Source organism: Pistacia vera, unplaced genomic scaffold (genome assembly GCF_008641045.1).
Source record: "Pistacia vera cultivar Batoury unplaced genomic scaffold, PisVer_v2 Contig598, whole genome shotgun sequence".
In the NCBI taxonomy this organism is placed as follows: domain Eukaryota; kingdom Viridiplantae; phylum Streptophyta; class Magnoliopsida; order Sapindales; family Anacardiaceae; genus Pistacia; species Pistacia vera.
This window is the reverse complement of record NW_022196443.1, coordinates 184,625-202,903: the sequence shown is the minus strand read 5'-3', so window position 1 is coordinate 202,903 and position 18,279 is coordinate 184,625. Positions and strand designations below refer to the sequence as shown.

Here is an 18,279-nt window from a genome sequence, read left to right as displayed (position 1 = left end):
ATTGTCCTTTACCTCGTTAAACTTATATATCTGTTTCATAATGGGTAAGGAACTTGAAAAGGGTAATATATACATTTCTTTCATCCATTAGCAACATATTTAGTAGATTTTTTTAATTCTGAACCAAACAAAACCGAAACACAATGCAATACTAAATCTTACAGACTGATGCACCAGTTTCTATACATCTACAGCAGTATTCTTAGAATTGTGAAATAAATTTAAAGAACAAGAGATACATGAAATATGTATACTCAAAAGCAATGAACTGTGACGGTAAAGTCGGTAATGGAATGAATGAAGTAATTATTTCACTGAAAATCAACAAAATAAAAAGCTAGACAGATATGTAGGTTTATATTTTTCCCATGAAATCTCCAAATCCTGAACAGAACTTGAGCCAAGCAATAGTAAATCAATACCCGTGTTCCCGTAGAAGCTCTTCAAATATTGCTCCAAGACCTGGAAGAGGCTCAATGGAATTGCTATAGCTCACGTTCAAAGAATCAGGGTTAACTGATGTATCCTGCCCAGTGTAATGTTCTTTTTTAATGGCCTTGATTCAGTTTTGTGATGAATGGTGTGACTAAAAGCATGATCAAAGGCACATAAGAGAATTTCATGTTACAAACCTGTGGAATTACTTTGTCAAGAGTTTCTAGAAGTGGATCTTCTTCCAACTGTTTGATTGACAGAGTGATCCTTGACTTCTCCCTGCATTTACTATCAATCAAAAACCCATACCGTTTCTACTAATCTATCAATTCACATCTCAAACAAGAGAACATATTAAGAAACAAAGAAGCAAAAGTGCTCATCCAAAAATTTCACATATTAAGTTAATTTCAACCCCTTATGACTTTCCTAAATCAGGGACACATCTTGTAAGTCCCTTCAATAAATAAAAGTAAAATATAAAAAAGCCAAGGACGGTCTATTGATATGTAGTCATTTGGACAGCCAGATGAGCATAAAATCAAGAAAAAGAAAACTGGAACAGCTAGTACTTCCCAATAAATGACAACAACTATTAGTTTTCCAGGATGGAAAAAGTTACGATTCCTCCCCAAGTCCTCTCGATTTTCATTCTTAAAGAAGTAATACATAATGCTCGATTAATTAAAATAACAAACAATATTGAAAAGATATTAAAATCAATGGGGATATATCAATTGAAATTTCAAGAATGTTCAGAATTAAGGATATCCTCTTGCTTTTTAGTGTGTGCAACCACAGCAATGACAGCAATAAAGGGTAACTGCAAAAGTGTCCTTTGACTATTTTTGTTGTCTTGGATACTGACGTAAACAGGTAACAATTTAACAAAAAATTATACTGTGTATTAGCATATTGCCACTCACTAAGCAAATGAATATGAATCCTTCAACCATTTTGCTACTAGTCAAAGATGGGAGATCTTCATTCAATGAAATAGTTTGACTCACTATTTGATGATACAGGTTGTACTCACTATTTGATGATACGCTTTCATGCAAATGCAATTAACCCTAACTCTAAATTTTCATAATCTTTGAAAACTTTTACTTTATCTCAAATATTCCTAGAATCTAGATAGAGAGAGAATACAGAGACTAACCGATGAAGAAAGAATCAGCAATTGTCCTTTAAAAATTAAAACAAAGGATTGTTCAGAAATTAGACAAAGAGAACTGTAGACAAAAGAATAGAAGAGCAAGATGTAGCCATGGTTAACATTAACAGATGATTAAAGAGAAAGAAAAATCTTTCCATTTTACTGCTCAAGAGGAAGATTGTGTGAGTGTGATGTGTCTGTTTTCATAGCAATTAGCTTACCTCTATTGATTTCCCTTAATTATGAGCGAAAGCGATGTATGAGAATTGAGACCAGTAGCAACTGGTAAGTAACCAAGATACAATACAGGCCTTATACAAAATCCCTCAATTGAGCTGTAGACATGAGTTTTTAAGCGATTGCTGGAAGATTACTGGTGATCGATCCAGCAAAGTATAGTACCAAAAGAACTCAATTTGGGAATTGCATGGATTGAAGGCTTCATGACATGATTTCCTCATCTCAAATGTATAATCTTGTTATAAATCAATTTAATTTTGAGAAATACAGAAACCTTAGTTAAATTTTTACTTATCTTTTGTAGAACAGAAAGTTATAAGAATGCAAAAGCTTATAGATCAATTCATTATTATTCGAGTTAAACAGGCAGGTTTATTTAACTTATAAATTTTTCTGGCATATGATACAAATATATAGCAAAGTGCACAAATAGTTTCAGAAGAAATCTTCCTAAACGCCTAGTTAAATGGGGTCAACTATAACTCTTTGGAGGAAATCAACCAGATTCTCAAACAAAAAGTATTTGTTGTTTAAACATGTAAAAACTAGTAGCACATCAAACTCACCAATCGATCTTTATAACTTTGACCCTCACTTCATCACCTTCAATAAGGATGTCTCTGATGTCTTGAACTAGATCCCAAGAAACCTCTGAGACATGTACTAGTCCAGTTAAATGATAGAGACCTGCAATCACAAGTTACTATCGTCACATAACATTTCTGCAGAATAAAGAGTACACTAGAAAAATAAAGGTATAGAAATTGGAGATAGTAATACCATCAGGAAAACGTAAGTGAATGAAAGCACCATAATCCTCAACAGAACCCACCCTTCCTGTAAAAATATCATCTACATTAACTCTTTGAGAATACTTTGTCCAAACTGCTTCCTTTTCAGAGAAAATCAATTTCTTGTTCTCCTCATCTGCTTGGATGACCTAGAAGTTACACAAATATAACCAATCTCAGATGTAACTCAGGTAGTTAAAGTACAAGTCACTCTTGAGCTATAAACAAGCAAGTCAAACGTGGGATTAAAAAGGAGTAAAACAAACAGAAAAGAACAGTGCCATTCAAATACTAGATTAAAACAATCGAAGTGAGACTTGTCAAAAGGATCTCATGTATCCCTAGAGAGAGTAAAAGAAACACTAATTCTCAAGTGCAATATCCACACTTTATAAATTGTGGATGAAAGGGTGTTAGGAACCTAGGGTTCTAACAAAAAAAATTCAGAAAATTATAGAGATGAATAGAAACTTGATCACTAGAGGGAATCCTCCTCCAATTTTGCCAAAGACTCAGTGTGTATTGCAATGTATTTATAGACTCTAAAGAGAGAATAAAGGAAATTCTAACATAACAAGGAAAACAAACTCTCAGAAATCCTAATGAAAGGGAAATAAAGAATTCTAAGGAAACAGGGAATCCATCTTAAATAAAGGGAAATACGGATTTTATCAAAGGCTGGTACCAGTCATCAACCTTCATATTTGCAATATCAAAGCTAGCAACTAGACGCCAACCTTTATGTTTGCACTATCAAAGTTGGCAACCAATCAGAAGCCTCTATGTTTGCAATATCAAAGAAGTTTTATGCGTGCGGACAAAGACAACATTTGGCATGGTTACAACTACAAAATTAGGAAAGGCGCGCTTCCCAATAATAAACTTTTAGTTCTAATAGTGTTTAAGCACTAGAGTCATTTAATCAAAAGGTCTTGCGCTCGAATTTCCTACTGTAATAATTAAACCATAATTAGTACTGTTTCTGTTTGTTGTTGTGATCATCTTTAATTCATGTGCCTTGCTTATGAAAGGGCACATTAGAGCTTAGATAATATTGTTGGGAGCTAACTTATTAACTATGCCTTTTATTAAGAAATTTCATCAAGTCATTTTCCACTTAGATGTAAGTTGGTCATACATAGCACAGAGGCCAAAGAAAAAATCCTTTACAACCATGATTGTATGAGCTCAAGCACAGATGGGGGGAAAGAGAGAAGAAACTGTAGGCATACAGTCATTAAACTTCATACCAAATGCTTTTCTAAAATAAATTAATTACTAAAAATAGTATGAAGTTGCCACTTGACAACATTTTGAAATACATAGAAACCAGTAATCTGCCTTACAGCACTCACTACCTGAAACCAGTCAGAAGTGAATGCACAAGTTTAAACCACAAAATGTTCTAAATATTGGCTCTAGTCCTGTCTATACCCCTAAATTTCAAATCTAGAGTTAATTCCATTTTCCTCCATTGTTCCTATTGCTCCCACATCTTTTCCAGTCCTCATATTGCAGAAATATCTACATGAAAAAAAATTCATTTAACATTTCTAGCCATGATGATATTGATTATATAATAAAAGGCTGACATGACAGCCAATCAACAACTTGTGCTCCTGAACATATACAAGGTGTAATAACATTTTCTAATGGTCGACCCTTCTCGATTCATTGTAAAAGAATTAATGAATTGAACACCTAGTCAAGAACTCATCGCTAGGAAGCTACGGCACTAGTAGAATTTACCCATACATGAAACAGAATTGGAATATTTTTTTGTAACAACAGATTGAGTATAAAGTAAAGAAATTCATTACCTTAACAGATATAAGTGAACCAGTCAAGCCTTTAGCAACCTCATGGATAGTTTTGTGTGGCTCTAGAAAAAAAATGGTAGCATAGAAAGATAACAACAGGTCAGCAAACACATATATCTGGTATAAAGCAGGTTGCCAATGAAAAAAACTCTGCCCCTGCTGTAATCACATGCCCACCAGTTTAAAGAATGAGCAGATATGACAAGCCTTGTGAAAAATATTATACCATAATGAAAGGAACTTCTACTATAAATATAGCAGTTCACTAAATAGATAGAGACAAAGGAAACCAATGATCCTTTTTATTGCAATGGAACCAAAACACTCAACACCCAATCTCTAGGTACACTTACTATTGAAAATTCAAAAACTGCCCTTTTGCTACACATATTATTGTAATTCCAATATAAAGTCAATAGATTAATGTTGAATTGACTAGAAAATAAAACGAAAGAAAAAAATTGTTAAAAATTGAGAAACCATTTATCTGTAAAATCTTAATATTGTGTACCAAATAATAAAATGGGTGTGTAGACTACTTTTTTGAGTGCAAATCGCTCCAGCCATCCACAATTAATTCATTAAATCAAATCATTCAAAATTCACTTTTCAAATGAGTAATGTTACACAAACAAACTCTTATATGCAAATTAAGGTGAAATTGCACATCATTAGTCTTTATTGAATGACTTGAGTTTCTCTCTTAAAAGAGTTGACATGTGTAGCATATTACTGTTTTCAATCCATTTTTCGTCTCAAAGGCGGGAAAATTATTCAATCTAATCAACTTTCAAATGAGTGATGTTACATAAACAAACTCTTATATGCAAATTAAGGTGACATTACTTTACAATTGGCATTTATTCGTCTCTATTGAATGACTTGAGTTTCTCTCCTAAAAGGGGGGCTAATTATACTAGTAGATAGAAGTTAGAAGAAAAAATAGTACCTTCACATGAATGAGAAGGGCTCAACTGAGGGAAGGGAAGAAAACCCACAAGAGAAAAGAAGCGAACAAGCAAACCTCCACCATTTAACCCTTCAACCCTTCCCTCATACACAAAACCACTATCCTTATAAGCCCTTGCCGCTTTCCAATCAGCAGAACTCTACTTCTTCCCACAAACCAAACCAAGGCAAGTATCATTATTATATCATAAACTCACTCATTCATTAAAAACAGAAAATTCTATTTCAAAAATTAAAGTAAACCCACCCGAGATTGTCTAATGGAAGCATCAGATTCAGAGTCGTTGAGAATTGGGGTGGTGGTGGTTGGGGTGATGGCTTTGGTTGGTTGGAGATGAGAAACTCGTTGGCAAAATCTTTTTAAAGAAATGGAGTGCTGCTTTATAGTAAGAGGAAATAGTAATGAAGAATGGGAGCAACCCACATCAACTACGCATGAAACAGATCCTACTCTTGAAGGTGAGCTGAACATTGGAATTAATTTATTTTCAAAAAGATTTTGTTTTGGTATGGATAATGAATGTATAAATAGATATTGGGAACAAATTTCTGGTCATTTTGAATGTTCCGATGTGTCCTTTCTGTACCCACAAATCTATGTTTGGCTTTGCAATATCCTTTTCCTATTATACTATTTACTACAAACAATCACCAAAGCCGATCGCTAATTACATGTGGCCGCAACACATGGATTGTTAACATTGAATGGGTGGAAATCACTTATATTTATTTGACTATTTTCTAGTCAAAAAAAGAAAAAAAATAAATGACCGTGGACAAGGGACCTTTAGACTGGCCTCATCTAATGTTTTTTTAGATAAATGACGTAGTTAGTAGAGTTTCTTCCTTAGATACGGGCTAAATTATCTATTCTTTAATTCAGAGAATATTATATTATTATAAATATTATATTAATAAAAAGGTAGATTACCTTAAACATTGTTAGAAATATTTAGAGAAATATATTTGATTAGATTGAAACAAATTAGTAGGTATGTTATATTGACATGTTTAGTTGGGAGGAATAAATTAGTTGGTATCATCTTTTTTAAATATTATATAATATTATTATTTTTTGAATCATTTCTTTTAACACCCTATAATTGAAATTTTACTAAAGCACCCTGCCATATAAAACTTGCATTTATAACAAAATCACCCCCACTGTAACACCCACATCAAGGTACGTCGCTTATTTAGGCCCTAATACCCTTAGTTGAATTTTGTTAAAGTTATCTTGAATAAGTGTGAAGAATATTCTTTAAAATGTTATTAGGGGCAAAATGGTCATTTCACTCATATTTAGATGAAAGAGTGGGGAGTGAAAAAAATAGAATAACATGGAGAGATAATAAAAATGAGGGTTTTTATAATTGATTAAGGGACATAGATAAAATTCTTTAGAAAGTGCAAGGGGTAAAATGAGAAACTATATATATATTATTATGTATAAGAGTTCAAGAGGAGAAACCCTAGCACTCTACCCCTCCATTCATGCCATTTCTCTACCCAAATTCTCTCAAATTTTTTCACTAAATTTCCAAGGAAATCATAGGATTTTGGCTAGATTTGATAGATTTTTTCGATCCTAAGCATCCAAAGGTAAGATTCTTGCACCAAGAAGTGAGATTAAATTTTAAAGTTTTGAATTCTTATGGTTGTATATGCTTAGGGTTTAAGAGGAAAGGGAATTCTACCAAAGAAAGATTATAGTGTTGGAGTTGCTTAAATTCAAGATAAGTAAATCCAACTTTAGCCTTGATTTAATCACAAGTTGTGTAGAGAAATTTATTTTATGTTGTATGTGTGTTTGGATGATGAGAAATTATGGATTGAAAATTGGGGTTGTTTGATATGTGAATTTCATGACCATGAGAAGTAATTTATTAGTATATGACGTATGCGATGAAAATTGATTCATTTGTATGTGTAGAGAATTGATTTATTAGTATGGGATAAGAATTGATTTGTTAATATGTGATGAGAATTGATGTATTTGTATGTGTTGAGTTGATGGAATTTTGGATGAAAAATGAAAGTATGGATGTCGAAAGGTGGAGGATGAATTTTAGCTAGGTTGATTGTTGGCTTTAGGGAGTTCTTACTCCTATTTTGGTGGCTTGAGAAAGATGTGGAAGTATAGCCAACTTAGTATTTACATGTGCATATGAATTGTTGATGAAAATCCTAAGAGAAAACATGTTACCATGGTTGTCCTGTCAAATCTGTGGCCTTCTGAGTGATTTTTGAGCATCTTACATATCGATCTGGGTTGAGACCTAAACATAAAAGTTGTAGCCCTTTCTTTAGGCTTTAAAATGAGACCAAGATCATAGCAATCTGATGTGTATAACTTGAGATATGTCTCATTGAATATGACCTGTGTAGAGTGACTACCTCAAAAGTGCTTCCAATTTATTAGTTTATTTTTAGTCTAATAATCTATGATTGATTTCAAGTATGGGAATACTGTTGGTAGAGAATACTAGTTCCCCAATGATATCTTTATATGTCATAATGCATTCTTACATTTGAACATTTGCATTTAGAAAGAATAGCAAAGAATGAGCATATTTACATGCACATATATATGTATGAGAACATTAAAGAATAAAAAGAAAGAAAGAAAAGAAAAGAAATAAATTGTAGAATCATCCTCTAAAGAATATAATTAAAGAAGTTCAAATCTGAAATTTTATTTAAAGAAATGTAAAAAGATAAGAGAAGAGAAGGTTGTTGCGATGGGGAACCCGTGAGTGACTAAGAAGAAGAATAGCCCACATGTACGCCGCCTTTAGTGAACGGCCTCAAAATAAGAAAGAAGAATTTGTATAGTCCATTAGAAGTGCATGTGGATAAGTACTGTACCCAGTAGAGCATACCTACATGCACGCCGCCTTTAGTGAGCGGCCTCAGAATAAGAGAGAAGAATTTGTACAGTCCATTAGAAGTGCATGTAGATGAGGACTGTATCCACTCACATGGCCAGGGTTCCGAATCCATGCCTCAACCAAGTCCAATCGGCAAACAAGAAAAGAATAGAAAAGAAAGAAAGAATAGAATAGAAAAAGAATAGAATAGAAAAGAAAGAAAGAATAGAAAAGCAAGAAAAACAGAAAAGAAATAATAGAAATAGAAAAGAAAGAAGAGAAACAGAAAAGAAGAAGAGAAACAGAAAAAGAAAGAAATGCAGAAAAAAAGAAAGAAAACAGAAAAGAAAATGCAATGCATAGAAAAAGTTTATGCATTTGTGCATATGCATCATGCCATTTCTACTATCCCGAGTTAGTTTCCCTATTTGTGCTTACATATCGGTAAGTGAGAAACTAGAATCTTATAAAGGGCAAAGAAGGATTGAGAAGTTTGGTGTAAGGAAAGAAAATCCAGGATTTTAGTAACGGAGAAAGAATAAAAGTATTGTGGGTTTACTTACTGAACAATTAGTGCTCACCTTGTTGATTTCACTGTTTTTGTAGGTAGTAGATGAGATGCAGTCGGATCAAACGTCAAGTAGCGGAGGAGAAAGGTAACACTGTCTGACTGTATTTTGAGTTTATTTTTGTGACTATGGTACTTGATGTAAAGATTTGTATATAAAAGTAATGCTATTTTTAGGCCCAATATCTTATAAATATGTACATATATGTTTTCTATAACATATTTAGTGATTTCATAATATATTTTCCCAAAGTATACTAGCTAGAGAGAGTTATTACACCCACCCACCCCCAAGCCATCACCGACTGCCACAGGTAGTCGTCGGAATGGTGCACAACTAGCCAGATTTGGTCGGCCGTGCATCGATGAAGCCATTTCCGGCCATGGATACAGATCCATGGCTGTTTCACAACCAGATCTGGTGATGAATGGTCATTTCACGGCCAAAGATCTGGCCTTTTCACCACCAAATCTGGCTGTGAAATGTCCATGGATCACAGATACATGGCTAGAAATGGCTTCATCAGCGCACGACTGACCAAATCCGACCTATTATGTGCCATTCCGGCACCAGCCGATAGTTGGCAACGATGGTGGCTGGCCGACAGTGGTAGTTTTGGTGGGCTGGAATTTGTTTTAAATACAAGGGCATTAATATCCAAAAACTTAATTAATCAGAATTAAAATTGTAATGGCAAGTTCATATAAATTAATTTAAAAATAAGGTTATTTTTGTCCAACAAATTTTTGTAACAAAATTACTAAGTAATCTTAAAATACCTAAGAAAATAGAGGTAATCAGATTACCTCATAATATTACCAACAGTAATTACTATTGATTTTGGAAGATTATCGGAATCTTATATTACTTGATAGTCAAACGTAGTAGTCAAATAATATAAGATGACATTATCTCAATAATCCCTCATTACCCCCAACCAAACGCACCCTCCCTATAATAAAACATTCCTTGAACCAAATACACCCTTAGTAATGTATTTTAAAGACCATCATGCCCTTGTACGAGTTAAGTTTCAGGAACTTATTATTAATGATAAAGGTGTTTTTAATACTTTTGAATAATTGTTATACCACTTGATACTTTCCAATCTCTTTTAGGAGCGAATAAAATTGACCCCATAGATCAAACTATTCATCTTTCTCATTTACCTCATCTGAGTTTTCTTTTATAATTGTCCCACGTTAGACAAAATGACTTGAACTTAAAAGGCTTTGGATGAATCATTTAAATTTGAGGGAAATTATTCAAAACCTCCTGAAACTATAATGGAGTTACAAATATAAGTCAAGACCCTTGCCCTTTGTTTGAGTTGTCAATTCATATCAATAAACAAAATAAATACCTTATTTATCTCTTATAATAATAAATACAACCCATTTTAATTTTTAAAATAAATTAATATAGACGTTTAAATCTACCAAGAGTGTTTGCAGGAACGATCTTGTAAGGAAGAGGCCACTGACAATCTCGTAGACCTACAAAGAGTTACTGAAAGATGAAGGCGAAGTCCTTGGACACCAGTATGGTGTCAACAGTAGGCACTCCAACACTCAAGTCAGCACGATTGTGATGGGAAACTAGAGTAAAAAAGAAAGATGCTAGGTTTATAAGTTTTATCATAACCAGGAGTTAAGGCGCAACTATCATCATAGAGTGGTCGGAACTCGGCTCTACAATTAGGGACGGTGGCTCTTGAGAGGGTAAGAGCAAGAGAGCAAGCGGGGAATTGTATATTTATTGAATCAATGTACTTAGTGTGTATCGAATCCCTTTTTTAGAAGGTTGCCCTCTGTATTTATAAGGAGCCAAGGTGGTCCCAGTCTTTGCAGAACTCAGAGTTCTAGTTCTTATGAAGCGAGGATTACTAGTTCCTGTGAAACTAGGAGTACTCAAAGAGGAAGAACTCGTGTAAGACTTGGAACCCCCAAGATATCGGATTTCCAATAGGACTTGAGGTGCTTGGGGTGTTAGAATCTACATAAGACTTGGAGTCCTAAGGAGTGAGTTTCAATGAGTAAACCTTCACTGGTCATCTCTATTAGCAACCAAGATACACCCAATAATCCCTATTCGACCATCTGGCCACCTAGGGGTGGTTCAAAAATTCAATTTCAAAAAATAGTAAGATTAAACTCATCCAAAATATCTCATATCATATTCCTAAACTTTATTCAAAATTCAAGTTTAAACAAGATTTTGTAGAATGCAAATCTAAATACAATTGAAACATTCTTTAAGGCTCAACCAACTTAATCCTAGGCCTTACAATTCTCCCTCCCTAAAATGAATTTGGTACTCGATATCTAGTTACTCAAAACAATTTGGGCTATTTCACTCGTTTCTTATCTTCTCGTTCCCAATTCCATCGAATGATTTTTCCATAAGACCATTGCCAGTGATATTTTGTTTTTATGCAATGCATGCTCCTTACGATCTACAAATTGATTTAGCGTCTCTTTATAAAAGGTCATCATTTAGTTTCAAGGGTTCAAAATTCAACACGTTAGATGAATTTGGAACATATTTGCATAACATAGAAACGTGAAAAACATTATAACTCCGAATAATGATGGTGGAAGAGCAAGTCGTTAAGCGACACTCCCTATTTTCTCTAAAATTTCAAAATGGCCAATGATTTTAAACTTAGGTTGCCTTTCTTTCCAAACCTCATAAGTCCTTTCATCTAGGCACCTAGAGAAAAAAACATTGTCTCTAATAAAAAACTCTCAAGTCTTTTCTTCAATTATCAGCATAACTCTTTTGTCTACTTTGAGCAATCTTCATCCTTTCCTTCATTTTCCCAACGAATTCAAAAGTATGCTAAACAACTTCTAGACCCAACATCTTTTCTAACTAACTTCATCCCAGTAGATCAAGGATTTACATTTTCTTCCGAAAAGTGCTTTATAAAGAGCCATGTCAATGGTGGACTAATGACTATTATTATAGGCAAACTCCGCCAAAGGTAAAAACCTCTCCCAACAACTTTTGAAATCTAGAGCATAGTGTCACGACCAGCCTGCTTACCCAAGCATGCTGCACATTACTTACCGATTAAGTATACTTCAGGGTGAAGCAAACTTAAGAGCTAAGTTAACTTAGGGGCTAAGTTAACGACTCAGCGGCTAGGTTCGGCGACTAAGCACCTTCGTTTCCAAGGTTGCTCCAATGCTCGCCACCCACGAGCTTCGTTTCCAAGGCTGCACCAATGCTCGACACCCATGTAGCTTAGTCACATTTAATTTGAGGAGCTTGAGCCTATAAATAGCCAACTCCACCATGTAAATTTCATAACTTGAATTCCATCAATACAGAGTTTAGATTTTCTCTACATTTCTCTCTCGTTTATATACTTTGAGCCTGTGAGCGTTAGGCTGTTTAACTCATTTCCGACGAGTTAAGGCCGCACGAACTTAGCAACGAAGTTAAGTGCGTGACAATAGGCTCACAACACATTTTAAAGAATTTGGATGCTTTTTTCTAACTAACCATCTGTTTGGGGTTGAAAAGAATACTAAAGTGTAACTTAGTTTCTAATGCCTTATGCATCTCGTCCAAAATATTGAAATGAGTTTTGGGTCCCTATTATAAATAATCATTTTAGGTACACACGGGTGTTTTGCAATATACGAAACCGTGCAAGTAATACAGTTTGAGTAAACGGATGTCAAATCCCAAGAGAATTACTAGTTACCAAGTACCAAAATAAATTATCCTATTACTATTTGTTTAACTTATAACTTTGAAGAATAACTAAACTAAAATTAAAAATATAAAAGAAAACTAAAACCAAAAGAAAACAAGATTTAAACAAAGATGTTGGTTGTAATGCAGTTTGACTAAACTTAGAGCACTAACTTCAAATCAATTTTACTCCTATGTATTGATAATTATTACTAATACTATTAAGCTTCTTCTATAAACCAAACTCCTTAGAATTTCAATAATTTTCTCTCGAACAATTACTAGATTAACCATTTATTACTAATCCAAGATATATCTAAATCGGATTTAAAAGGTCTTAAGAAATCATTAAGCTCTATGGAGTGCACCAAAGGCCCACAAATCGTTGTAACCTATCTTTAGTGTTCGCTCAACCTATGGTTTTATTACATTAACTTAACTAGATTTCATCTCTCGATCTCAACCTAGTACATTAGATCAATAAACTGTTAGGCCTAAAAAATTGAAGCATTAAAAACCATAACAAACAACCGGCAGGCTTCCTACAACCATTGCCCGTGCCCGAGAGACCATGGAAGAATGTCTCAATGGACTTCATCACATCTTTGCCAAAGTCCGAGGGATCTGGGAGCATCATAGTCGTTGTGGACAGATTTAGCAAGTATGCCACTTTCATCCCTGCATCCACCGATTGCACAGTAGAGGAACAGCCAAGCTTTTCTTCCGCAACATCTCAAGTTATGGGGCATTCCAACAAGCATAGTCAGTGATCAGATCCTCGGTTTACCGGAGATTGGACAGATTTATTCAAGTCTCGGATCAAACCTAGACTTCTCGACAAGCTTGCATCCCCAAACTGATGGTCAGACCGAGCGCATCAATGCACTGTTAGAGTTATATTTGCGACACTATGTGAGCGCTAGCCAGCGGGATTGGGCAAAGCTCCTTGACACAGCCCAATTCTCATTTAACTTGTAGTGGAGTGAGGCAACCAACAAAAGTCCTTTCGAGATCATCATGGGACGACAACCGACACACCTCTTTCCCTAGCCACACTTTATGATGGAAGGCCCTGCAGCCTTCAGGTTAGCCAAGTCTTGGCACGAACACTGAACTTGCTCGTGCGCCCTACATAGGCAGCAAAGAGAATGAAGAAGTGAGCTGACAAGAAAGAAGGCATGTTGAGTTCCAAGAAGGTGATCTTGTTCTCGTAAGCTTCTGCCCCAGCAGTTCAAGACATTAAGGAAAGTGCCAAAGGCCTCGTGCACAAATATGAAGGGCGCTTTCAAGTGATACAATGCATCGGCAAAGTTTCGTATCGACTCTAACTTCCTCCAAATTGAAGATACATCCGGTCATTCATGTAAGCTTGTTGAGCCATTCCATGAAGACCCAGAGGAGCCTCCCAAGGAGTCTCTAACGAGCACAACGGCCGTTGTAACATCATTTGATAAAAAGTTGAAGAAATACTTGCCAACAAGTCGTTCGCCGACGTGGTGTGCCAATTATCGGGAATACTTCATCAAATGGAAGGGACTTCCTGATAATAAAGCCAGTTGGGAGACCGAAGACTCATTGTGGCAATTCCAAGATTCAGTCCTGCGTTATAAAGATATGTGATGAGGCGTCGCAGCAATAGGTGGCCGAGAACGAAAGAAAGCAACCGAGACACCCGCCAAGACTACTCCTCATCCAAAGGCAAAGACAAGGGCAAACGTTGGGACAAGGGCTCCAACAAACCCCGCAACAATTGCTTTATTTGCAATGGGCCTCACTGGGTGAAAGACTGTCCAGAGAAGAAAGCTCTTACTTCCCTCATAGCCAAGCATCAGAAAGGCAAGCCAGCCAAAAGCAGTAGTGATGGGGCACATATGGGATCGATGCAACAACAACTCAATAGGATCCAGTCCGCACCAAAAACCCAAACCAAAGGGTTGCTCTATGTTGATATGACCATTAATGGGAAGGCCACCAAAGCCATGGTAGATACAGGTGCTTCACATAACTTCATTTCAGTAAGTGAAGCACGTCGGCTAGACATCAAGGCTTCAGGAGGTGGAGGCACCATCAAGGCAGTCAACTCAGTGGCACAACCGATACAGGGAGTGGCTCGGCATGTCAAAACCACAATGGGGACTTGGTCCGGCTACTTGGATTTCTCGGTTGCACCGATGGATGACTACCAAGTTGTTCTTGGCTTAGAGTTCATGGAACAAGTCAAGGCATTTCCCTTATCGTCAACCAACACCATGTGTATCATGGACGGGGAGCAAGCTTGTGTGTTGCCCACTAGCCGCTCTACCAAGCCGGAGACAGTAACACTCTCGGCTATGTAGTTCAAGAAAGGCATCAATAAGAAAAAGGAAAGCTACTTGGCCATCCTTAAGCAATACGACGACAAGGAACCAATCCCGCCAGAGGCAGTGCCCCAGGAGGTAGCACAAGTACTCAAGCAGTTTATTGATGTCTCACCAAACGAGCTGCCAAAAGAACTACCACCTAGAAGGGAGGTAGACCATCAGATTGAGCTAGAACCAGGCGCCAAGCCAACTGCCAAGGGTCCTTACCGTATGGCACCACCGGAGCTTGCGGAACTAAGGAGGCAGTTACAGGAACTACTAGATGCAGGGTTCATCAAGCCCTCCAAAGCTCACTATGGCGCACCAGTTCTGTTTCAAAGGAAGAAGGATGGTTCCTTGCGCATGTGCATAGACTACCGAGCACTAAACAAGGTATCTGTTAAAAATAGCTATCCTATTCCTTTGATTGCCAATCTTTTCGATCAGCTGGGGCATGCCCGCTACTTCACCAAACTGGATATGCGGTCAGGTTACTATCAAGTGCGCATAGCCGAAGGCGACGAGCCAAAGACCACCTGTGTTACAAGGTATGGGTCTTACGAATTTTTGGTTATGCCATTTGGTCTAACAAATGCACCAGCCACTTTTTGCACATTGATGAATAAGATATTCCATCCGTACCTCGACTGGTTCATGGTCGTCTATCTAGACGACATAGTCGTGTATAGCAAAACCTGGGAGGAGCATATGCGGCACCTCAGGGAAGTGTTCCAAGTCTTGAGGGACAACAAACTGTATATCAAGAAAGAGAAATGCTCTTTCGCCAAGCCGGAGGTAATGTTCTTGGGTCACAAGATCAGGGATGGGCAGCTTATGATGGAGGATAACAAAGTGCAGGCCATTCAAGAGTGGAAAACACCCACCAAAGTGCCGAAGTTACGATCCTTCCTTGGATTAGTAAACTACTACCGTCGGTTTATCAAAGGCTACTCAGCAAAGGCAGCCCCGTTGACAGACTTACTCAAGAAGAGCAAGCCGTGGGACTGGTCTAATGAGTGTAAAACAGCAATTGAGGAGCTGAAAGCTGCAATCAGCAAAGAACCTGTGCTTGCCTTGCCAGACCATACTCAGCCATATGAAGTGCACACGGACGCATCCGACTTTGCCATCGGGGGAATACTCATGCAGAATGGCCATCCGATTGCTTACGAGAGTTGAAAGCTTAATGAGACTGAGCGGCGTTACACTATGCAAGAAAAGGAGATGACATCCATCATCCATTGCCTTAGAGTATGGCGACACTACTTGCTTGGGTCCAAGTTTGTTACTTTGACAGACAAAGTCGCGACAAGCTACTTTCAGACCCAAAAGAAGTTGAGTCCGAAGCAGGCACGATGGCAGGACTTTCTTGCTGAGTTTGATTATGTCCTGGAGTACAAGCCGGGCAAGACCAATGTAGTGGCAGATGCACTAAGTCGCAAGGCCGCATTGGCGAGCATCAGTCAAGTCACAAGCGCATTGGCTGACCGAATCAAGCAGGGACTCCAGCATGAGCCATTGGCTCGTAATATCATTGCCTTGGTAGAAGAAGGGAAAACCTGGAGGTTTTGGCTGACTGACGGCTTACTCTACACCAAAGGCAACCACCTCTACATCCCGAGATGGGACAATCTGAGGAAAGAACTGATTAAGGAGTGTCATGACTCCTTGTGGGCAGGCCATCCAGGTATGAGACACACCCTTGCTCTCTTAAAATCTGCCTATTATTGGCCTGGGATGCAGGATAGCATTGAAGGGTATGTACGTACGTGCCTTGTTTGCCAGCAAGACAAGGTACTGTAACAACAACCGGCAGGCTTCCTACAACCATTGCCCGTGCCCGAGAGACCATGGAAGAATGTCTCAATGGACTTCATCACATCTTTGCCAAAGTCCGAGGGATCTGGGAGCATCATAGTCGTTGTGGACAGATTTAGCAAGTATGCCACTTTCATCCCTGCATCCACCGATTGCACAGTAGAGGAAACAGCCAAGCTTTTCTTCCGCAACATCATCAAGTTATGGGGCATTCCAACAAGCATAGTCAGTGATCGAGATCCTCGGTTTACCGGGAGATTTTGGACAGAGTTATTCAAGATGCTCGGATCAAACCTAGACTTCTCGACAAGCTTGCATCCCCAAACTGATGGTCAGACCGAGCGCATCAATGCACTGTTAGAGTTATATTTGCGACACTATGTGAGCGCTAGCCAGCGGGATTGGGCAAAGCTCCTTGACACAGCCCAATTCTCATTTAACTTGTAGTGGAGTGAGGCAACCAACAAAAGTCCTTTCGAGATCATCATGGGACGACAACCGAACACACCTCTTTCCCTAGCCACACGTTATGATGGGAAGAGCCCTGCAGCCTTCAGGTTAGCCAAGTCTTGGCACGAACAAACTGAACTTGCTCGTGCAGCCCTACATAAGGCAGCAAAGAGAATGAAGAAGTGAGCTGACAAGAAAAGAAGGCATGTTGAGTTCCAAGAAGGTGATCTTGTTCTCGTAAAGCTTCTGCCCCAGCAGTTCAAGACATTAAGGAAAGTGCACAAAGGCCTCGTGCACAAATATGAAGGGCGCTTTCAAGTGATACAATGCATCGGCAAAGTTTCGTATCGACTCTAACTTCCTCCGAAATTGAAGATACATCCGGTCATTCATGTAAGCTTGTTGAAGCCATTCCATGAAGACCCAGAGGAGCCATCCCAAGGAGTCTCTAAGCGAGCACCAACGGCCGTTGTAACATCATTTGATAAGAAAGTTGAAGAAATACTTGCCAACAGAGTCGTTCGCCGACGTGGTGTGCCAAATTATCGGGAATACTTCATCAAATGGAAGGGACTTCCTGATAATAAAGCCAGTTGGGAGACCGAAGACTCATTGTGGCAATTCCAAGATTCAGTCCTGCGTTATAAAGATAATGTGATGAGGGCGTCGCAGCATTAGGTGCCGGAGAATGTCACAACCAGCCTACTTGCCCAAGCATGCTGCACGTTACTTACCGATTAAGTATACTTCAGGGTGAAGCAAACTTAAGAGCTAAGTTAACTTAGGGGCTAAGTTAACGACTCAACAGCTAGGTTCGGCGACTAAGCACCTTCGTTTCCAAGGTTGCTCCAATGCTCGCCACCCACGAGCTTCGTTTCCAAGGCTGCACCAATGCTCGACACCCATGTAGCTTAGTCACATTTAATTTGAGGAGCTTGAGCCTATAAATAGCCAACTCCACCATGTAAATTTCATAACTTGAATTCCATCAATACAGAGTTTAGATTTTCTCTACATTTCTCTCTCGTTTATATACTTTGAGCCTGTTAGCGTTAGGCTGCTTAACTCATTTCCGACGAGTTAAGGCCGCACGAACTTAGCAACGAAGTTAAGT

The 18,279-nt window shown here is 37.8% G+C and overlaps 1 protein-coding gene across 1 annotated transcript; it reads right to left on the bottom strand.

The window, feature by feature from the left end:
* Nucleotides 1–262: 262 nt before the first annotated feature.
* On the bottom strand, nt 263–6,011 carry LOC116110191 (30S ribosomal protein S1-like). The gene is made up of 7 exons (XM_031396413.1): nt 5,662–6,011; nt 5,395–5,554; nt 4,446–4,507; nt 2,615–2,774; nt 2,401–2,521; nt 633–714; nt 263–526 (listed from the first exon to the last, which is right to left on the bottom strand). Exons 1-7 carry the CDS (start codon nt 5,884–5,886, stop codon nt 416–418), a joined length of 921 nt encoding a protein of 306 aa, XP_031252273.1. The 5' UTR covers nt 5,887–6,011; the 3' UTR covers nt 263–415.
* Nucleotides 6,012–18,279: the final 12,268 nt, after the last annotated feature.

Excerpts from the sequence above, each read along its gene's own strand:
- LOC116110191 (XM_031396413.1), bottom strand. The coding sequence starts at position 5,886 with ATGTTCAGCTCACCTTCAAGAGTAGGATCTGTTTCATGCGTAGTTGAT. Across the intron at positions 5,555-5,661 it reads CTTCCATTAGACAATCTCGG|AGTTCTGCTGATTGGAAAGC; the intron begins GTGGGTTTACTT and ends GGGAAGAAGTAG. Across the intron at positions 527-632 it reads TTGACAAAGTAATTCCACAG|GATACATCAGTTAACCCTGA; the intron begins GTTTGTAACATG and ends TACACTGGGCAG.